The sequence below is a fragment of the Crocodylus porosus genome, unplaced genomic scaffold (assembly GCF_001723895.1).
Source record: "Crocodylus porosus isolate Cpor-Errol unplaced genomic scaffold, CroPor_comp1, whole genome shotgun sequence".
Classification (NCBI taxonomy): Eukaryota; Metazoa; Chordata; order Crocodylia; family Crocodylidae; genus Crocodylus; species Crocodylus porosus.
Genome location: NW_017728918.1, coordinates 65917035 through 65940961, shown reverse-complemented (window position 1 = coordinate 65940961; position 23927 = coordinate 65917035). Strand labels below are relative to the sequence as shown.

The following is a 23927-nucleotide window of genomic DNA, read 5'->3' as shown; positions in this document are numbered from 1 at the left end:
GTTTAAGCAGTGTGTTCAAGCAGTTTATCATGCAGTAAAATTGGTGAACCAGCCATTCATTTAAATGTGGAACATCTTTATGGCTAGTTTGTCTTGCACTTTAATTTGACCATATGGCATGTTAGTTTAAAAGGGTGTACAGGGAGCCTGGACTTGAGAGCTACTCTCTGGTGCTGGGCTGCCTTTTCAACTTGCCAGTGCATGAGGAAGCCCACATCAGAGACTGTGCTGAGTTGCCCATGCACACAGGGAATATGGCACACAGGGAGTTGTGGGGCTCTCTGCACACCAGCACATTTAAAGGGCACGTGCAGCCAGGCTATACACACCTTGTAAAGGTCCGGGCATGTGGGTAGCTTGGGATCAGGGAACTCCTAGACTCTGCACACACCAGCATGTTGAAAAGGTGCATGTGCAGCATGAATGGGGGAGAATGCCAAATTTGGTTAAAATTGTTTTGAGGAATTGGATGATGTGGGAACTAATTTAAAAAAAAACAAGGAAAAAAAAAAAACAGTGGAAAGTGCAATGGGATGCTGTCCACATTGTGTCCTGGCACATTATAAACAGTTTTGGATGACAGGGTTGTTGACAGACGCAACAGAAGGAGGGAATTCCTTTGTGGCTGTTATTTTGGTTTTGCTGCTTTCTTGGACTGAGTGTTAGCAACCACTTCTGATATTTTTAAAGCGTTTATAGTTCCAAAACTCATGTGAACAAAGGAAACGGACAAATAAGATTTTGGAATTGAACATGAATCTCTAGATCCTAAAAAGCAACCACCTGTTCCTTCAGGAAAGAATCCAAAACAATGGCTAGCAGCAAGACTAAAAGACACAAATATGCTTCTGAAATTTTTTTTGCAAAGGTGTAAAAGCAACCCCCCAGGGTCTTACTTGTCAGTGAGAATGGCACCCAGATTGTCACAGGTCCCACTGGACTCCTATAGGGTTTTTGATTATTTTTGATTTTTTACCGGGTTTTTTTTGGCTGCTTAAGGCCAAAAAACCCACCCACAGGAGTGAGGGCTCATTGGTCAGGTCTGATTGGGAGGTGGAGACTGACCAATGAGCCCTTACTTCTGTGGGTGTGTTCAGGCCGCCCCATCAGTTGTTACATGGTGGCAACAGCTGATCAAGCAGGCCTATCATCAAGATTTCCCGGATCACTGACGTGCTCCTGAGGGAAGGGGAGCTAAGGAGCAGTCCCATATAGTCCTCTGGCTGGAGAGCATGCCTTTGTCAACTTTGTCACCTTCTTCTTGTCTCTGTAGTGCACCAGATATAACGTCTGTCTAACCCTCAGACACCTAAGGATAAGATAGAGACTGGGTTTTAAATTAGACATGCTGAATAAAATTGATATCAGATCATCGTTTCAAAAGACAAGTAGCTTTATGAATTGAGCCTTTTGACAACTGCAGTTTTTTCTAGTGGATCCGGATGAGTTCTAAGTTAGACTCCTGGTCAGCTCCCATTTTTGGTGTGAAGTCAGAATTGCATCTGCTTCCTTTAGTCCTGAACCCGTAAAGGAAGGATGACTTGGTATCAGATGTATTGAATATGGACACCAGAAATGTGAGTGCAATCATACCTGGGATGCAGACCTTCTGTGCAACTTTGGGCAAGTTGCTAATTAGGCCCATGTCTACCAAAAACCAAATTTTTAGTACCTGAGTGGTACTAACTTTTAGGCAGAGTTTAGGAACTTGGTTTAAGACTACAATCCTCGTCACCACCATGACCCTGACTCTTATAATCTTGTAGCTATAAAAGTCTGTACTTACCAAAGTTCTCACCTGTAGAGCTTCTTATACACCTAAAGTAATGTTTCTGCATGTGACTATGGGTGCCGCTACTTTGACCAGGCTGAGTAGATTGTCATGTGTACTTAAACCTAAGCCAGACTGGAATCCTTAAGTCTCCATTTGTCTTACTTTAAGGGTCTAATTCACTAGGTGTGCTCAGAGCATGCCAACAGACACTGACAGATTTGAACTCTGTGCAAAACAAAGCAGCCGCAGCCACTTTCATTAAAAAGTGGAGAAGCATGTTGCAATGGGCAGTGCCACTTGTTATCCAGTAGCTCAGCAGTTACAACATTCACCCAGTGTGGGACAAATGAGTTTTAGGCACTACTTTGCCAACCTCCCAAAAGAACTTTTGGCTTGGCTGGGATTGGGGAATCTCTATTTCACTTGTTATAATTACAGCTTTACAAACAGCAAAATATTAGGATTCTTTGGGCCAGAGAAGGAAACTATGCCTCTTTTGGCAGTCAACTGAGAGAGGGGTTCCAACAACTACTGCATTTTGATCAAGTACAGTAGGAGGTGTGTGTGGTGCAGAGAGAGGAGGATACAATAGATAACAGAAAAATAAAGTCCTGCTTAAGGTTCTTTATTCTTTATTAAAGTCATTCAGCCATAGCCCCTTATTTAAAAGTAAGCTACTACTCTTCAAAAGTTATATCTGGTGTTCCAGGGCAAGAAAAATGATGTTACAAAAAGACTGGGGAAGAGGAAGGAAATGCCTACCTGGACTTCACAGTGATGTTTATTTTCTATAAGTTTGTCTATTTAAGCTAGATCATGCATTTTTCTCATCTTTCTGCGTAAGACATTTTCCCTATTTGAGATCTACCAGGCAGTTTCTCATTCACACGTTGACTTGTATGCACCACTTCTCAATAAAGATAACTTGCTGACTACAGTGTATATCATTTCCCCAGGCAGCTGCTAAATATTCTGCAGTCAGGACGACATGCTAGCTGGGGAAATATGCTGCCTTTATTTTCAGCAATGACAAGGCATGCCTCATAGTATAATAAATCCTGCCTTAGCTAGTAAAATTATTATCAGGTCAGTTGTGTCTGCTTTCATCCATGATTTCCATTTTGGTGCTTTCCCCTATCTGACCTTCTTGTACTGCAGGCTACCTTTGATTATAAGAAATTTGGGATAGGAACTCACCTTTTTTATCTTGTAAAACTCCATGAATAGCTAGAATACTGTACAAGTAATCTATAAATTTAAATGCAAAACTACTTTTAAGTATTTACTCGAATATAAGGTGCTCCTGACTACAAGACAGCCGCCCAATAATTAGAATATATATGGAAAATTCATAAATTTTATATAATTTTCAAGGTATATAATCTAATTATTGGAGGTTTGCCTTGAATTTTCCCCCTTCCCATTGCTACAGCAAGCAAAATACATCTTGGAGATCAGATAGTCGTCTTACCCTCTGTCCCCACCCCCAGCTTCTTGTTTCTGCAGCCCCTCTCCTTACTGTCAGACCCTGGTCTCCCTGAGCACATGGAAGAAAGGAGGAAATTTGAAAAAAAAAATGAAATGGAAATAAACAAAGCTATAGGAATTTACATACAGTACCCATAGACTTAGTTCATCCAGAATGGATGCATTTTACCTTGTTGTGAAACTGCTGCAAATTTTGGCACAGGTACTTTGTGGAAACACTTTTAAGTAGTATTTTGGCACCTATTTATATGTAGTACAAACTATGCATGATATTAGGCCAAAGACAAAGGCTCATGATTTACCATATCATGCATTGGGTTAGGCCCCCAGTAGTCAATAGCATTTCAACCCATGGTGACCCCACATCCCATCACTGCTCAGTATGTACGTGTATTCCAGATATCCAAAGGATCCATGTGCTAATTACCCTCCCCCCCACCTTTTGACTGGAATCAGCTGTTCTTGTCACAAGTCCTGGGATCCTCCAAAAATTGATATGCAGGTAAGGTACAGGGCAACCTGGTTAGCTTCGCTTCAGGGAGGGTGAGGCCACAGTAATCATATGCAACAGGCCAAGAGAGGGAGCAACAGAGAAATTCTGGGTGAACTCTGTGGGGCCCCGTTTGGTGGTTTGCCAGACATTTAAGGCTGGTAAAGAAACAAGAATCATTAAAATGCAAAAGAGAGGTGCAGCTTAGCTGTACTAGTGAAGAAGTTGTCCAAATGTGTTCCATGTAGTGGCTCACCATGACTTGGATAAGCATAGGTGCTGAGGGGGGCTGTGTTCAGTGGGCCCTGCCACATATTTTACTCAGCTGGATTGCACTAATCTATTCCTGTGGTAGGTTCCCATGAGCATGTTTGATCAATGTGGGCCTTTAACTCAAACCATAGGGCATATTGCCTAACTATGATCAGTTTAGAGAGTGGCATGGTGGTGATATCTTCAAATTGCCAAATGATAATGGATAAGATACTTTGGTTTGTATTATCTGAGATTAAACTAAACTGTTTATATTTTCCTCTCCTGATGCTAGGGCGGGGTAGAGTGATATGTTATAATGTATTTTATCATTTTCAGAAATCTTCTAAAAGAATTTCTAGTATCTTCTGGACTCAAATAGAAGATACTAGAAGTTTGGATAAGACATGCTATGTTTCTATTGTAAATTTACAATCCATTTGTCTTTCTAGGTATGGGATGAATTGCCTCATTCAGTTTGAAGATTTTGCTAATGCTAATGCATTCCGCCTCTTGCATAAGTACCGCAACATATATTGCACTTTCAACGATGACATTCAAGGTAACAAGACACCTTTTTCCCCCTCTTGCTCTGTGTGTTCTTACAGAACAGGAAAACTGAGTCTTGGTTAGTTTATAGTTACTGTATTGGAGCTAAAAAAACCATCTTACTGGATTTGAAATGGTACCTGAAGACACCTGCTGGAGGATTATGCTGTCTTGGGATATGTAAACCTGTTATTTCTCCTGTTACACTTTCCTCCTTTAATTTATGTTCCATGCTCCATCTAGATGCCTACAATTTAAAGTATTTTTAAAGTTCTGACTGTTTCAATTTACTAACTTGAGTTATTTGTGTTGAGATCTATGACCTAAGCACAGACTTCAGCCTGCTTGCACATTAGGGGCAAACCAGACTTGAGGTCAATGACAATTAATCCCCTACCCTCTTCAAAGTTTCTCACCGGTTCTTTCTGCCTCCACAGTAGTTGGTGGCTCTACTATGCCTTCCCATTGTGGAGCTCTCCTGACAGAAATAATAAATTCTGTTTCAAAGTTTCAGACCAGAAATGTGGTTCAATTCTGTCTCTATAGTACTGTTCTGATTATAAGTTGACGCTAGATTTTTAGGGTCAATTTTAGGTAAACAGTATTTTCCTTGAGTCTAAGTTGCAAGTTGATAACAACAAATAAAGATGTTGAACTACCTTTGCCCTTTCAAAATCCCACAGAAGAATCAAGTAACCAGGGAAAGACCCATAGAATTGAATGGACTAAAGATACTAAAATAAAAACTGCTAAAGAAAATTATAACTTGGAATTTTTGTTGCATGCACAAAAGTAGTACAGAAGTCAGGACTAGAAGGGGCCCAAGTATAAGTTAACCCCATATATGTGTTTAGTGCAATTTTTATGATTAGTTTTTTGGAGGTAAAAATGGTAGCCTTAATATCAGAACAGTAGAGTAACTCCCAATGATTTTCAGTTGTTTTCTAGATAGCTGTGAAACTTACTAGCAAAAAATGTCTCTTGGCTTGTGGTGGCAGGTTCAGATAGATATTAAAAGCCTTCTATCAGGTACTGTGTTATGTCAAGTAATAGATGTTCATGCGGTGTACCCTACTGATGACCGACATAAATGTTAGCATGTCTCGACCTGTTCAAACTTCCCAAATATTTTTAGTTTGCTTTATTTATAAATATGAAAAATAAAATGTAAAAGATGTCCAGAAAAGGAATATTAAGATTACAAGATAGAATCCTCCACTGGTAGCCAAGACCAGAGCTCTCTGGCAGAAAGCTTACTTCACAGTCAAAGGCAATGTGATCCCATGCACCCCAGATCCTCTCCTGCCTGCCTTAATTATTGCATAAATTAAAAAGTTCTCAGTGAATGAAGCAGAGAACTTCAGGGTGAGGTCTAGGCAGTTAGATGCCCCCCTGGTGAAATGTATCTTTTTTTTTTCCTCAGCTGCAGAAATTCTTTGGGATGTTGGATAAGTTGCTCAATCGAGACATTTCACAGATAGTCATTAATAATGTGTTCTTAACTTTCTGGGTGTCTGACTTTATATCGTAGGATCTGATTTGCTAAAGTGCTCAGCACTTACAGTTGAAGTTGATGAGCATTATATTTTGAATTTATAAAGTGCTAAGTACTCTGAAAATGCAGGTCCTAGGTATTGCAAATTGAGAACTTGAAATTAGTGGAAATGTTTTTACCGTACCGCAGTTCTTGATGTGTTAACTAGGTATACCCCCTACTCACTGGAGTGTTATGGAGATTGATTGATTTGTTATGGAACTAAAACATGGTTGTTTCAAATTAAGCACCCCAAAATTAGTGTACATATCTGGTAGTTTTGGCCTTATTCTTTCTCTCTCTCTCAGTTCTCCAACTGTAAAATGAAGGCGATAACACACTCTCGCCTGAATCTATGAATCTCAGACATATGGGAAACTAAAATCATAACATGTCATGTGATAAGTGCCATGGAACAGGGGTTGACACCTTTTTACCGCTGCTTACAACCTGAAATGCTGCTGCAAACTAGTAATCACCACTCTCCTGGGACACCCACACCACCTGTGCTTACCCTCACCACTAATTCAAGTGGCCATGAGAAACAGAAAGAGTTATATTTGGCAGCATCACAGCAACTGAACAGGGAGGGCTGGGTGGCCAGCAGACACCATGGAGGGAACAGACAGAATGGCAGTGTCTCACTGAGTGGGAACGTACGGTTTGCGGTGCCTCAAAGCCCGTGAAATGCACGTAGCGCTCATGATTCCATTTGCCATGCTGCATATTTACAGTGTGGCAGCAAAATTAGATACCAGGAAATCCTGGTATCTAAAGAAGTCATAGCAGAAAAAAGTGGGTGCAGCATGCACTGGCTAAAACTGGAGGCTGGCCAGCCAGAGCCACGCTCCAGCTGCTGGCCAGGTTCTGCACACCCAGATCGCTGCTGCTGCCGCCCCAGAAGGCCCCCAGGACCCTGGGTAAGACTGCTGAGACCAGTCCAGGTGCTGGCCCCAGCCTCCCCTACTTCACCTAGGGCAACAAATATGCGCTGCTGCTAGTTGTCTCCAGGGTAACGCATGTTTCAGCTCATGGGGATGCGTCCAGTGAGGCAAGAGGTAGGACCCTGGAATGCCCCTTGCTGCCCAACCAACCCCTAACATAAAAGCAACCTTGAGGTCATTAATGGTTCTTTTTCAATGCAAGGTTTGCTTGGTGTACAGTAAGGACAGAGCCATGCAGAATGATAAGGATCAAGGAAACTTTGAGTAGGTACTCTTACCGAATGTTCACTGAAACAGTCTGAATCATTTTAGTGATGTCAGTGAGCATTATCCATCCTATGTCTTGAATGAGGCAGGAGTTCCGTGGATAAAAACTAACGTGCAGTGACGTGTTTTAAAGATGGTATTACCTTGCATCTGCACAAAGGAGCTAAATTAAGATAACACAGGCTAACCTAGTCTGGCATTTCCAAAATATTCATTGAGTTTGCAGCCTTAACCACTGATAACTTTTTTTGTATGTAATCATTCTAATTAATTTATAACAATTTCACCTTCTGTCATTTTTTTTGAAAGGTGTCTGAGCTTGTGTTTAAGACAAAGACCTCCTCTTCTCCCCCATCCCCCTCCACCTTTTTCTTATGAAATGACCACTGTTGATGGATCTGGAAAAGTAATTTTATTTTCCCACAGAATAGATGCAGTATGGAGAATCATTGCAAATGTCCTGCCATATCAATATTGACCTAGAGGAACTGCTGATGGGGTTCAGAAGGCGGTTCAGTCTATGTGCTTAGCTTCTTTTAACCCTACTACTCTTTTCTTTTTGGCATGCCTGCTAAAAATGTGAACAGGAGTACTAATTAGTGCTATTTACAGTTCTGACTTTTGATTGTGGGAACTGTCTTATAAGAACTGATTGAAAACCATTATTTATGTCTTCAAACACCCATCATATGGCAGCTACTGTGGATCAGAACTGACCCAAGATTTCAAGTGGTGGTGAAAAAAATCTGCATCTTGCTGACATTTTAAACCACTTTTTAAAAACATTTTTGAATAAGTTACTGTCTCACTGAAAATGATAAACTTGTAAGTATGCACAGATGCAGTATTTGATCCCTGCATATGGTATATTTCTGTATTCTTTAGTTTTACCACTGTAACTCTATTTATTCCATTATGCCAACAGATGTAATACTTTCCTTCACTTCAGTGCCAGCAAAAATAATTCCATAACCTACTACCTCTGTAAATAATTGCAAAATTTATATGCCCTTAGGAAATTATTTGTTTTTAACATATATGCCATTTAAATTAATTATTAAAAAGGTTTATTGAAGAAAATAGATTTAAAAATAACTCAGGCCATATGATACAAGATTATTAAATGATATAATTAAAGTCAATTCCAACAAATATTCATCTCTCGATGAACTTCTTTAGGTTTAGAAATGTTTGTAAACTGTATTATTTGGCCAAAAAAGTATTCTGTCTTAAGATCATGTCAGATCTAAATCAGTCCAATTCTCAAATAAGAAATCCTTGTTTTGTCATAATAAATTGTTTTCTTTTTCTCATATTGATTCTTTTAAAGTTTGAAATGTGGAAACAATAAAAAGAAAGGTGATGGTGGTAGGCAGACCACTTGACTTTGGGGTAATTGAGACACCTATTATTGTTGGGGTTCATCTTCCTTTGTCAGTCACGTTCACAGCCTTGGAGGTGGTCCTGGTCTTAAAATTGCATCTGGATTTTCAGGTGGCGGCAGTGGCTAGGAGTACTTTTCACCAGCTCCATCTCATAAGAAGGTTGTGACCCTTTCTTTTAAATTCAGATCTGGTTGCCATCATCCATGCCTTCGTAACCTTAAGACTAGACTATCGTAATGTGCTCAATGTGGAGCTGCCCTTGAAGACCATCTGGAAGTTGCAGCGGGTGCAGAATGTAGCAGCCCACTTTCTGATGGGTGTGGATTGCCAGGATCATAATTCCAGTGGTACAGAGTTTGTGTTGGGTCTCAGTAGCTTTCTGGGGACAATTCAAGGTGCTGGTTTTGACCTATATTGCCTTAGGTCTGGGCCCTAAGGGATTGTCTTTTTCCTTCTGCCCCATTGCAATCTTTAAGATCAGCCAAGAGCAAGGTCCTAAAATACTATCAGTGCACCAATTTAGCTTGGTGCAAGTGTATAGGAGGTGATTCTTGGAAGTTGCTCCTCAGCTCTGGAACTCCATCCTTCCTGCAGCCCACCAGAAGCCAAGCCTGCATATCTTTCAGAAGTGCCATAGCACCTTCCCATTTGGGCAGGCATTTAGCAAACAAAGCTAGCCGGGGATATTGTTCAGGGGTGTTCTGTTTTATGTTGATATTCTAGTTGCCTTTTAAGCTGTTTGTTGTCATCTTCTATAAGTTTTATCCTTTTTTATAAGTTATTCTTTTCTCTTATTCTCACTCATGAAAGCTTATGCCTCTTTGAACAGGTTAGTCTATAACAGGGCCAGGCAAAGGTTGGCCTGCAGTTCGGATTGGGCCTGCAGCAGACTCCATTTCACAGCAGCCCCTGCCTGCGTTGCTGCAGTTGGTTTCCATGAGGAACCCAGCAGCAGTGGGGCCATGACAGCACAGAGCCGGGGTTTCCATATTGTCAACAGATGCATGCACTGCACCCCCACCCCTTTCATCAGAGTACTAGCTGGGGGTTGGTAATACTCCCACCCTTTCAGCAGCCAGCAGGGAAAAGCCTTGGATGGTGCAGGCAGACCTCCCTAATCAGAGGTCCTGCTAGGCCCTGGCCATGCCCCCCTCAGCTCAGCACTGTAGAAGGAACGGAGGGCTGTTCTAGTGCCCCTCAGCTTCTAGCCTGCCCATGTGCCTGAATTTCCTCAGTCCAGAGAGAATGGCTGTTTGGTTACAAACCAGTTCAGTCTAGCCAGGTTAGACTAACCTGCAAAGATTGAATCAGTTCAGGCTCAGGTTTTTTTTAATGTCTGTCTGTAGCCTACATATAACACTGAACTGGTTCAGTGAACCAGTTTAAAAGAGCACTTAGTTTTCCAGGTATGCTTTTGACCATTCAAGGAAGCTTTAAACCAGTTTAACAGGCTTCTATGCTCTGCTTTAACTGGTGTAAATGTTACATGTGTCCATGCTTTTAGTATACACTAGATAGCAGCTGTGAGAATACCATTTTGAAAAGGTCACTCAACACCATAAATAATCATATTAGATGTTATATTAAGTTGTTTCAGAACACGGCTCTGTATTATTGTATAATGCAGGCTGAAGCAAGAAAGCTGCAGACTAGATCTTCAGTCAGAATGAACCCACTTAAAGCAGCAGCCTGAAAAGCTGCAGGGCTTTGCCTGTGTTCATGCCTATGACTACACCGGGGCCAGGCACTGAGGACCTGTGCTGGGTTTGGACAGCTCCTAGCAGTGCCTGTGCTGCTGCTGCTTCTCCCTGCCCTCCCAGCTCTAGTCTGACATGGGCCAGGTGGTTCTGGGAGCACATTAGCAGCAAGGGGCTTTGCCAACTCCTGTACTGGGGCTGAGACGCTTTGCTTATGCCACCCCCACTTCTCCCAGCACCCTGCTCCTGGCTGCAGCACAGGTGCAGCTTCAAGCAGGTGGGGAGCTGTGTTGGGACCAGGTATCTGCAAATTGCATCCATGTTACTACCACTTCCTCCACTTCCCCAAGCTGTGGTGCAGGTGCAGCTTCTAGCTAGCGGGGAGCTGTGCCCATGGTACAGCTGGAGGGGAGGGGAGTGCAGGGGGAGAGGGGAAGATGGGAGAAACAGCAGCAATACACACTCCATTTGCAGATGCCTAGTCCTGATATAGCTCCATACTAGATGAAACCTACACCTGTGCCACAGCTGGGTCTGGGAGAAGCGGTGGTGTTACAGGTACATCTCCCAGTTGCAGGGCCCCAGTGTGGACACAAGGAAAGTCCCCCACTGCTGATGTGCTATGGAAGCCACCTGGCCCATGCTGGACTGGAGCCAGATTGTTCCAACCTTCGACTTGTACAAGGTTGCCCGCCTTTGACTTAGGAAGCTTCATAAAGGAAACTGTTTAATTAACTCAGTTTAAAAAATCCCAATCCATAGTCAAGTTCACATCTATAAAGTTAGATGTTAAAGGAACTAAAGCTCATGACAAATAGCTGATTTTTTTAAAGAAGGCTCTAGAGCAGAAATTTTTCACTCTTTTGAACCATGAAAGTACAGCAGTGGGGCAGCAAATCTGGACTTCTGTGCCATAAACCTTCTAACAATCTCTCTTTTGCCAGGGGTGGAAAGAGAAAGCATCTCAAATCCCAATAGACGAGAGTACTCATAAAATTATGTGCATCTGCCATTTTTCAGGGCTTTAGCTGTGCTAAGTGACACAGGAGCATGTTTCAGACCCCAGATGAACACAGTTGTGTACAAAAGAAACCATCTGAAGAGTAGTGGTTCCCATTGGAAATAAAATTTGGATTTAAAAACAGTTTTAATGTCTTAAGACTATTAGTGGCTATGCTGTGATAGTCCATTCAACTACTGCTGCAGAAGGAGTAGGAATGGGTGGCATACTCCCTGAGAATTTCTATTACCTACTAACTGGGGGAGGGAAGCAGCAACTACCAGCATGGGGGAGCAGATTGGTCAGTGAAGAAGCTGAGATGGGAAGGAGGAGATAAAAACTACCAATTTGCCGTTGTAGTCAGGACCTAGATTGGGAGTGTTGGTTTTTTGTTTTAGGCATTCTAAGAATTCAGGGACGGCCTTTTGATATGATATTCTCATTAAAAAAAAAAAAACTCAGGCATTGAATTTTTCTTCCTACCCAAAGATCTTACTCTTTGGATAGGGTCTTTTCTCCTTTTTCTCTCCTCTTCAGTAGGACTTAAGAGAAGTTAGGGGCCTCTCTTCTGTCCCTTAAATCTTTTCCATCCTATAGTTGGCAATAATGGGAGAGTTAGATAAGACTAATGTTTTATGTTGAGATGTTAACCCCATAATCCAACATACAGAAATATTGTGCTGCCATATATGTACTTTATTTGTGCAATATGAATAATTGAAGGATATCAAAACCAGAAGGCTTTTTAATTTCTCCTAATCAAAATGAAAACAGTAACAATAAATCTGTTTGTTTATTTTTTACTTACGTATTGTGTGTCGTTGTAGCATGGAATTTAAGCTGTTTAAGGAAGGCATTTTTCATTAAGTGTTTGTAAGACCCTAACTCAGTAGTACTTCAGTCTCTAGACTTCATCGTAAAATAAACATAAGCTAACATACTGCTGGCCAAGGTCTGCATTGATGATAATAAGAATGGCAGAAAGTTGGACAGAAAATAAATGTTAAATATGATTCCCTGTCAAATTTCACACCCATATTGTTCAAGGGTGTTAGCATTTTAGCAAAGGGATCTTCTTCCTGATTAGAAAACTGTTTCAGCATGTTAACTTTCACAGCTGCTTACATGAAATATGACAAGATGTTATTGTCTGTTAAATTTTCAGAGATTATTCTTTTAGAGTTTTGTGGGTAGTGAACCCAGTTGTCAAATGAATATTATTGGAGAACGTCCGGTTTGCTTTTCCAGTGTATCTTTGACTCATGTTCTTAACTTGTTGATAGATATGTGGTGATACACAACTGCAGTATGATTCAGGTTATATTTTGTAGTAGTCACAAGGTCTGGTTATGCTTTGGCACTTCACAGTACAGTTTATATTTTGATGGTCTTTTCATAAACTGCAGTCAATATTCAGGGTGAAATTTAAGGTCGTGCCATAGGTCAGAGCAGTTCTGGTTAAACAGATCTGCTATTCACACTGACATTTTCCCCCCTTTCCTGAAGCAAAACTAAAGCAAACTACTGAAAAGGGGTGATGACAGTTACTGCCATCAATAAACAGTGATAGTGAGCAGGTTACCCTAATGAAACTGGGCCGTTATTATTTAGATAAAAATGACTGCCAAAAACAGACATGAAATACCTTTTGCATCATTTTATAAAGTTAATTAATTCATGAGAAACACAGCAGCTCAGATCAAAGGACATTACTGCAGTTGCACTTATTTTTGTGCCATCTTAATTGGAAATCTGAAGATAATTAATTGTACTGTCCAAATACATGTAAATACCCAGTACATAGAACTAAGTATGACTGATCTTCATTATAATTATATGGTTTTAAAAAGAGCCTCCTTTTTCATTTAAAAGATGGGATATGGCAAAAATGAGTTACATTAGAACAGGGGTGGCAAATGCCTTGTGCTGTGGGCCAGATCCAGATTATGGAGCTCTTTGCACGCCAGATTGAACCTAGGATGCAAGGAAGCTGTGGCAGTCGCAGCAGCTCTGTGCCTAGAGCATGTAGCAGCAGCAGCTCCAGCCCCCGCTGTGTGCCCCATGGTGGAGCTGGAGCTGCCGCTATTGTGGCTGTATATCCTGGGCTGTGCTGGCAGCTCTGGCTCCAGCCTTGGGCATATGGTGGGGGCTGGCAACTGGGAAGGTAAGGCCATGGCAGTGCAGACTGGCAAAATAGCTGGGGGGGAAACTGGGCCCGTGATCGCTATGTCCACTGACACCTGAAGGCCCCAGATTCTCTGGCAGGCCCCTTCCCCTGGCCATGCTAGTGGTCTAGTTGGCTGGACAGAGCAGCTCTGCAGGCCATATCTGGTCCACAGGCCATGTACTAGAAGTTAATAAATGGAATTGGCACAGGTGTAGTACATATTATTGTTTTGAAACTTTGTGCATCTCTAAGGGAGTTGGCAGCAGTGTGTCAGTCTTGCTGATAAATATTCTCCAGCATTCCAAAATGCCGTTACATCATTACCCTGTTCTCACAGCTGCTTGAGCCAGCTCTTGCTCAGATGCTTCTGTGTATTCCTGATGTTGCAAAGAAGCATGGAGAATGGCTTGACTGGCTTCCTCTTGGTGGCATAGGGCCATCATTATCACAACTTTTGGCCAATCCCAGGCTGTAATAATGACCTCTGGCAGCTCTAAGAAACTGGGTCTCAGCTAGTACAGACCTGGGACTGCTTTTTCTTTTTTCTGGTGACCAGGTCAGCAGTCCCAGGCACAAGGCAACGTGTTCCCCAGCCCCACCATACACAACAAAGCTTTTGTACAGCCAAGGTAGTCCCCAGAATCTGGTGGCCCCTACTGCCCAAAATAGAAGAGGAAAGAAATCTTTGGTATCCAAAAAAACCTTGCACTGAGAGCTGTCGGGGACCCACTGAATAGAGTGATGGGAGAAACTTGGAAAGGATTTTGCTCTCTTTGATTTTCTTTCTGTTTTTTGGTTTCTACCAGCCTGGTACTTGCCAGGCAAGAAGGCTTGGTTTGATTTTTGCTTTGGACGAGAGGCAGGCAACAGAAAAGCCATATTCAATCACTGGACTGTAGTTTATATATAGTTTTAAGTGTCCAAATAAGTAATTTTAAGCAATTGTTTTGGTGTGGAGGGTGGGGGTTATTTGGGGTTTTGCTGAGCCGTGGGTTTATATAGAGATTTGTCTAATGCCCCTTTAAATGCCTTAGAGTATTTATAGAGACTGAGAAATGAGAAACCCTTTTTAACAACATTATTGTTGGCTCCATTTTAAGCTGCATTTAAAAGCATATTGTTTCTCTCCCAGTTTTCTGGTTCGTATTAGAATGTAGTACTTTTCCTTGAAAAAATAAAAATGATTTAAAATGGCTGTTAGATTTATGAAATACAATCAAATGTAAAGAGAATGAGGGCACACATGTTTTCAAATACAATCATAGAAAAATAGGGCTCTCAGAAAAGGGATCTCAGGAGGTCATCTAGTCTAACCCTTGGTCAGGGCAGGATCATCTCTGTCTAAATGATCTCACACAAATGTTTGTCCAAACCGCACTAAAACATTTCCAGTGGCAGAGATTCCACAATCTCTCTGGGAAATCTGTTGCAGTGCTTACCCACTCTCACAGCTAGAAAGTTCTTCCTGTTATCTCATCTAAATTTCCCTTTTTGCAATTCAAGACTGACTTTTTTCTGATCTCCTTTGAGCACAAACAATTAAACAGCATCCTTTTAATAACAACTCTTTTTGTGTCTGAAGACTAATTAAATCCCCGTTTTTTCTTTTCCAGACTGAATAGTTCCAGTTCTTCCAGCTTTTCTTCTTGTTATATTTCTAGACCTCTATAAAATCTATGAAATCACTTTTTTGCTGTCCTTTGGACTCATGCCAACTTGTCTGTCTTTTTAAAAAATAAAGTATGGTGCCCAAAACTGGACAAAATGCTCCAGGGAAGCCCTCGACAGTGCTGAATAGAGTACAAGAATCACTTCTCGTGAGTTGCATGCAACACTCCTCATCATACATCCCAATATGCTACTTGCTCTTTTTGCAACAATAGCATATTGTTGATTCCTGCTTACCTCGGTGTCCACCATAATCCTCAGATTCTTTTCTCCAGTGCAGCCTAACACATTCCTCATTTTGTATTTGTGCATTTGATTGTTCCATACCAAGTGTCATCCCATTTATTTCAGACAACAAATCTCCATATCTGTTCAATATATCTTGATATCTTGTTTGGCGTGTTAGCCTGCCAGGTGTTGATAGTACTTTGTGAGGATCTTTGAGGGCTCAACTCACCAATACCATCTCACAGGATATGCATGACAGGATTGGGCTCTGTCATACATGCTGGCTTTTAAGGTGTTTTAGTTTGTGGGTTAAGCTACAGAAACTCTAAATCAGTGTCCAGATCTTAGGATTTTGAAATCCTCAGTTCCTGAATAGTTTTGCTTAATAAGCCCTGATTCATAAGAGATAATAATACTGATGTGTTTTTTATTCTAAGCATTTCTGAATGCCACCCCCCCCAACAAAAATAAACAACCCAAAACATCCAACAGCAATGGCTTCAACTGCAGTAGGGTAAATGATAGCATGCTAGATATTAACATTATCTTTGAGACAAGAAAGAACATGGATGAATTCCTGAAAAATGTTATCATTTTCTTATTTTTGCTAGTGCCTACTTGGTTTTATAATACTGTAGGTGTACATTATGTTTAAAAAAACAAATAAGAGACAAAGCCTTCATGTTAAAAAGTATACCATATAAGGCAGGTGTGTCAAACTCCCTTGGCCTCCCCAGGCCAGATCTGGACCATGATGCCCTTGCAGGCTGGATCTGGACCACTCTCTGATGGCAGGGGTTAATGCAGCCATTGCTCATCTCTCCAACACCAACACACATCCCCAACACGACTCCACATGGTAGAATTCAGTTGCAGGCTCCGCCCCTGAATTCCTGGTCCCACAGGCCAGATAGCACAGCTTCATAGGTTGGATCTGGCCTGCAGGCCATATCTTTGACACTCCTGATATAAGGGGTTCAGTCCTGGGAGCTATAGTATTCCCTTAAGTCCTATTAATTTTGAATTCTGCATTACTTAGTACAAGCACAGAAAAGATTAGGCCCCAGTCCTGCAATAGATTCAGTTAGGGTAGACCCATTAATCAGTGAGGGACCCTACATGGGCACACAGGGCCACCTTCCATTATATGACCTGAGGTTTATGTGACAGCCACATGGGATTGCACTATTGAAGCTTAGCACTTCTCTAGTAATCAGTCACCTTTGGTAGGATCTATATGGGTAGATGTTTGAAAGAGTATGAGATCCTTAGCTTAAAATTAAAGTAACTGGGTTTCTTCAAGGTTTTTCCCACATGGTCTCACCATCTGTCCTCATTTCTTATGGTGCAGATATCTTTACTCTGCTATTCTGTATCACTGAGTTGGGGATGCTCACACATTGGCTAAAAGATTCTAAGCTTGCACATGTGGTATAAAAATATGTCTTTCATGTTGCATATTCATTGCATCCAAAGGATCTATGGACTCTTCATCCTATTTAGTATACATCCTGTCAGTGGAAATTTTCCATTTACCACTTTCCATTTCCATTATCCATTACAGATCAGGCCTGATGAGAACTGTCTGGATGTCATGTGCTGACGAAACAGAGTGTATGTGAACGTGGCTTATGGCAGAATCAAGACTAGCAACCTTTTTATTTGATTTGATTCTGAAGCTTTTCTTACTGACTTTACATGTATTTGACTGAATAAAAACAAAGCAAACCAACTTTCGTCCCATCAGTCTTCTTTGCTAAATGAGTATGTTGAAGCTTTGAGAACTTCTACTTAATGCTGTTCCATATCATAAGTAGTAAAAGAAATTCATTTTGTATTTTAGGAACCGCAGCTGTAGCTGTTGCAGGTCTCCTTGCAGCTCTACGTATCACTGAGAACAAGCTGTCGGATCACACAATACTATTCCAAGGAGCTGGAGAGGTATCTGTTAGACTTGAGGAAACCTTCTGTGTAGTTTTTTTTTGTAGTTGTTACATGTCTGTTCCAGAGTAAATGGTAAATTTCTACAGTGGTCCACAGCCTGCAAGTACAGTTTGCCAAGTGTACTTCATTGGACTTCCCCACATTCGCATCACAGGATGCTTTTCATAGGATGATTCAGGGAAATCATAATCCCATATTAAAACTTCAGGTTTTAGCTACTATTAATCTAGCTCATTATCTCAAAGTTGAGGAAGTTTGTCCAAAAAAAGGGGGGGGTAATGGGGCTAACAGAAAAACACTGTTTTCATTGCTATCAGTTTTGTTTATGACAGAAACCTCTATATTCCCGATAGCAAGATAGATGCTTTTAAGATTACTGAAAAAGCTGTTTTTCAAGTTCTTTTTGGTACATACAGGCTCCTGACCCAAGCCTTTGTCATAAGTTTTTCTGAGTTACAGTAAGCCTTACACTGTATTTGCAATTGAAGCTACTACATTGTGCACTGTGTGAATATAATGGTCACTTTCCTGTATTATTGTTAACTGCCATTTTTTGATGAGCCCTCAAGTAAGTTATATAGATTCAGTACACTAATGCAGTCATGTGCTTTGTAAATCCTATAGTTCAATGTAGAGTGCTAATTTTAATGTAAATTAATGAAAATTGATTTAATAAAAACTGATCAATACTCCCCAAATTTGGCTCACAGTTTGCAGGAAGAGCTGTATCAGTGATGCATGATATGCAAAATACCTGCCTTCCATTTTGCTCCATATTCAGCAGACTGAAACATCTGTTAAATATTCATTAGTATTTGTTTATTATTACCAGTGTGTATGGTACTGTACAGACACAATGAAAGGTACAGTTTATGCCCTCCAGAGTCCATTTGGACTACATTTGTACATTTATAAAGAAAAAAATTAATATAAATTGCTGCTAGACAGGAAAAGTGGGGCCTTATTTGATTATCAGTGAAACTTCATAATGAAGAACAAGAATAAAACTGTTTATATTGGGTTGACAGCCAAAATTGTGTGGTGTTTTTTTTTATGTATGATTAGTGAAAAGAAAGATACTAGAATCCTGTACAAATAATATGCATTTGGACAAATAATTAAAAAGTGGATGGGAGTGGGGGGGCAGGGAGTAGCCAAGATCAGTCAACAATTACTGAATACATTATTAGTGGGTAAGAGAAAATGTTCCTTCTTTATGGGTGTTTTAAAGAGATTTACAATCTAAAACCCTTGAGACTATTTTATTTTCTAAGATTCAGTGTTTGTGTGTTAGTTTTTTGAAATACAATATATACCCCAAAATTAAAATCTGTCAATGTGAAAATGTCCTGTTGCATCCTGACGTGATTGTTAGGGACCAACTGAAATCAAGGACACGGGTGGACAATTTTGCAGGCTGGCCACCATTTTCATAGGTTTATCATGGCAGGCCCACACCCATGACTCTGATTGGCTGAAGGGCCCTGATGGCTCCACTCCTTGATGCTGATTGGTTGAGAGCCCTGTCTGTCATGCAGCCCCTGGCCCTTTTCACTGGTTGGTCAAGAGGGCTGTCTGTCACGTGGCCCTGCGCTGAGTGGTGGAAGGAGGAGGCCTTGTGGCCAGCAGCCCTCTTGGTCAGCCACTATCTTGGCTGCTCCCCTTTGCACCAGTGGCTCCCCATTCCCTCCTGGTGGGATGCACAGCAGGGTTGCAGCAGCCATGAGGACTGCTGGCTCCCAGTGTGAAGCCAGCATTTATTTTTAGTAAGTTTGGGGTTGTTGGTTTTTTTTGCAGATTTCATGGGCAGTGCCCAATTTCATGATTTCTGTGAAATCCATGAAATTGCAAATTGAGTAGGTCCCTACTGATTGTGGAATAAATGTTGCAACAAACTTAAATGATCTAATAATGACAAGGTAAACAAAGTTCTATATAGTGCCTATACCCACAGTATCGAAGCACTGAAAAGAATGCATTTTCTGCTGGTTTACTTTATGAAAACATCATTGTTCAATTTAACTGTCAGTGATATTAATAGGTTTAGTTAAAGTAATCAATGAAAAATTAGTATGTTTTTGTTTCTCTTCCAATGCCTTGTATTAATGCTCTTTCCCTCCTTTTTAAGGCTGCCTTGGGAATAGCAAATCTTATTATTATGGCTATGCAAAAAGAAGGGACAGCTGAAGATGAAGCTATCAAAAAGATATGGATGGTTGACTCAAAAGGATTAATAGTTAAGGTAATGCAGCTTTCTCATTACTATAAACTCTCATTGGTCTGTTTTAGAGGCAGAAGCCTTTTTATGGATATGATTAAGCTATTTAGTGTGCATGCTCTCTCTTTCTTTCTCTCAGTATCTAAAAGTCCTTTGTTCTAGATAAATAAATATGTGGCTTGTCCTGCTTGTATTAAAATCAAGCGCAGAACTGCCAGGTGACTTTGATAGGAATCTGATTGGGTCTATAGTCTTCGTGTAATATCCAGCAAAGATGACTGCTTCTGGCACATTTTGTATTATGTGGATTTTAAAGCAGTTCACTTAAATTGAAAAGGGAGAGAAATGTTCAGCTTGTGGTTTTTAATATTTCTCATGTAAATGTGATTATCTGTATGTTTTTAATAGCAGAAGCATTTGTGTTTGTGAGTGCACACTCTGCTTCTGGCAGGATACTCGGAGAGAAATATTTTTTTAAGTGAAAAAATGCTGACATGATATGAACAATAATATTTTCCTGATGTTGTTGCAGATACCTTAGAAGTTTGTATGAACTTAGCAATTCTGTCTCAAATAGCTTTCATGCATAGTGATAAAGCTCATGTCACAGATGTTGCGGTTTGCAGTGCTATCAACAGTGGTCAAGAATTTGAAGTTGCTGAGAGACTTCATCAGTCACTCTTACCTCATTTCTGCCACATGCCAAAATAAAGAAACATATACATTCCATGGGCCAAAATAAAGAAGCCTGCATGTTTTAAAAGGTGGTTATGTATTTAATAGCTTGTGAGCTACTTAGAAGAAATGTACAAGAGCTCAATTAACTTCACTTTTCACCTTTTTCATGTGAACGTTCATGATGCTTTTTGAATTTGAATTAATTGTGCCATGCAATAGCTTTTCCTTTTCCTTTCTGAATTCTTCTGTTTATTTTGTAATGGGCATCAACTGCATCTGTTCTGTGTTGAACTTGTAAAACATACACAGCCGACTGTGATCCATTATATTAAACTGAGCTGCTACAGCATTGTTCACTCTGCTGCAGTAATGACATTAGAGCATCACAGAAGTAAAAGTGTAAATATTTAAAGGTTATCTATAATATACACAGAGAGGACCTGATGGAGCAGAAAAGCATCATAATACCTAATGCTATCTGTCGACTACAGTGCAGATTTTTATTTTGTTTTGGAATTACTGTGTTCAAGTAAGGGGGTCATACTTTTCTGCCTCTTTTGCCTTTCTTCTAAGAACCTCAAACTATTTTACAACGGTTAATTATTGGAGCCTTGTTTGTCTTAAGTGGCTGACAAAAAATAGAGGCTGTTTCATAAGACTGACCCGTTAAAAATATTCACAATATTTTCTGCATGATATGGACAAGAAGCTGATAAATAGAACAGCAGTGATTTGACCAAAATCAGTCAAGTAGTCTCAAAGAAAAAGGCTGACACCGATGAAAACTGTCATAGCCTCAAAAGTGTGTAAGAGTTAAATTACGTAGCAGATGTTCATGCATATTTATCCCAGCTAAAGTAGAACAGCAGCCTCTATTATTTCTTAACCAACTCCTTTGATTGCTCCCTTACACCTCCTGCAGTTGTTGCTGATCTGCGAAACAGCTGAGCTGTTGTGACAATGTTTTCTTCTACTGTCAGTGTTTTCCATGACTCAGTTATATCCTTTCCTCTCTAATATTTTTTGAAGTCAAACAAATTTTTTGTTGTGTAGGACAAAAGAAGGTGTCTCGCACAGTTCCTTTTGTTCTTCTCTTGTTACATTGCATCTCTTTTTGGAGTCTGAGAAGGAGCCCAATAGATTCAGGGACTGCCCTGAGTATGTTCATAACATGTTCATGATGGCCAGACATAATAACTGCTGTCTGAGATAGATTAGGGTTGATCACTGTTTAGTTTGTTGTGGGATTTGTGCCTAGATGTTGCTGCAAGCAAGCAAGTTTTTTTGACCTCCCCAAGCTGTTCTGGAAGGTCTCAAAGCACAAGTCATTAAGTGAGTCAGAGCTTAGAGACCCAACTGTAGACACTTAGAATATTTTAGGACTACCCACTTTAGTACAAATCTATCTGGCTAGGCCTTGGTCACACCCAGTTGGAGCAGCATGTGATAATACTTCAGTGCATGTCCTTGAAGTAGCCTTGGGGGAGATATGCTTCAGCTTGGGAGTCCATTAAAATCCCCCCCACCCCCCGTTAGATGAATGTATGCAAAGAAGGGAGAAAAGAATAACAAAAGATAAAGAAGTAGGGCTTCCATCTCTTAATACTTGTATGTCAGTTGCTGGAAAACTGTAGTCACAAAACATGGCCAAACAGACCATTCCAGCAGTCTGTGTTCCCTGGCTCACAGTATTGGTTTTATTTTCTCTGACCAGTAATAGAGAAGCAGTACTTTTTATTGAGATAGGCTTGGACATTGTTTGGCTTTGATTAATTAAAGTAAAGCATTACAGGGTTTAATTTGTCTGAAGTTTTGCAGGTTTCTTAAAAGTGCAATCAAAAAAGAGGGGTGAGGGCATAAGGTGGAAGCTGAAATTGGAGACTGAGATAAGAGAAGTCCTTGATTCATATTTTAGGAGTTCCTGAGGAGATGGAAATGCTTCCATATTAGAACTGGTCAAAACGGCATTCAGTTTAAGGTAAAAGGTCAGCAGCGTGATGGTAAATGTGTTTCTCAAAGTGACGGGAATGACTGAGGAGGGAGGAGGATAGTCCTCAGTATCTGAATAAGTTTGCCAGTTTTAAGGCTAAAGCAGACTATTATGATCATGTAGCCTGACCTCCTTTAAACAAGCAATAGAACCTTACCCAGTAATTCTGAATCAAGCTCATAATATCCATGGAGCAATAATGCACCTTTCAGAAGGTATCACATTTTGATCTAAATATTTCAACTGGTGGAGAGAATACATATTGTCCATAGCTATATTTTCCCCATAATTAAGCATTTTTCCTTGTTTTTTTAATGCATCTTATTTTGAGTCCAATTCATCTAACGTTATCTTTTCATCATCTGGTTCATGGCTTTTCTGGTAAATTAAAGACAACTTTGCTGCCAAAATCTCTTCCTCATGTATGTTATAGATCTTAAGCAGGTCACCTGTTAATATTTCTTAGATTGATTAAATAGACTGAGTTTCTTAAGTTTATTATTTTAACGTATGGTTGCCAAATGCATCCCAGAAAAGAAATGTACACAAAGGTCGTTTGTTATAATTAGGGACCTACTGAAAGTATGACTGATTTTCACAGAAAACACAAAATCAGGCATTTCCCATGAAAAATGGTGGGCTCGCTAAAAAAACAAAACCCCCCCTTACTAGCAAGCAGAGGGAAGCCCTGCAATATTGGGAGAGGAAAGGGGAGGGGAGAGATTGTTCACAGCAGGAGGCAGGGAGGCTGCAAGGAGCCTGGGCTGCATGGCCAGGTTGGCTATGGCAGGCAGCTGCTTGCAGGAGTCCAGTGTAGCTGCTTGCAGGCTGCCCGCTGCTTGCAGGCTGCTCACTGCCTGCTGCAAGCAGCGCAGGGCCAGCAGCCTCCGGCAGAGGTTTGCCCAGGCCCAGGACACCTGTGGCAGGCAGCCAGGAGGCTGAAAGCAGCTACATTGGGTTTCACGGAGCTCTGGCTCACTCCTTGATGGTGGTGGGTGCACGCGTGCCTCGCAGCTAATGGCAGAGAAGGGGCCGAGAGCAGCGCAGCTCCAGCTCCTTCTCTACCATCGGCCCCAAGGTGTGCATGGACCCACTGCTGGCAAGGAACCAGGCCAGGGCTCTGTAGAGCCTGGTGCATCCACTTGCTTGGAGGTGACCTGAAACTGCAGCTTAATTACCCTGGGGAAGGAAGTCATTAATTCATACTTAGTAACACATGGATTAATGGCTTCCCCAGGTTCAATCAAGGTAATTAAGCTGCAGTTTTGGGCCATCTGGCAATCTGTTTGGAGGGGCGGAGCCACTGGGGCCCCTCAGGTAATGAGAGGCATGGGGGGTCTACCATGGTAAGCCTACAAAAACTGTGACTAGCCAAACAATTTGCCTGCAAAATTGGCTGGCCACCTCCTCCAGTTCAGTAGATCCCTAGTTCTAGTTTGTCCTATTAGAAGTGGTCAGTCAAAACGACTTGTCAATAATAGCCCAGTTCTGGGCGTCACACTTCGAGAGATGTGGACAGCATGGAGAGAGTCCAGAGGAGGGCCACTCGCATGATCAGGAGACAGCAGGGCAGGCCCTATGAGGAGAGGCTACGGGACCTGAACCTGTTCAGCCTCCAAAAGAGAAGGCTGAGGGGGGATCTTGTGGCCTGTTA

General features: G+C 41.1%; 1 protein-coding gene across 2 annotated transcripts in view; it reads left to right on the top strand.

Moving 5' to 3' along the window:
• The window catches only part of ME1 (malic enzyme 1), a 224079-nt gene that overhangs the window by 154484 nt on the left and 45668 nt on the right, over positions 1 to 23927 (top strand). For both annotated transcript variants that reach the window (XM_019537684.1, XM_019537683.1), the window contains 3 exons: positions 4457 to 4566; positions 17287 to 17384; positions 19516 to 19629. In XM_019537684.1, the coding sequence (XP_019393229.1) occupies positions 4457 to 4566; positions 17287 to 17384; positions 19516 to 19629 (322 nt within the window). The remainder of the gene's footprint in view (positions 1 to 4456; positions 4567 to 17286; positions 17385 to 19515; positions 19630 to 23927) is intronic.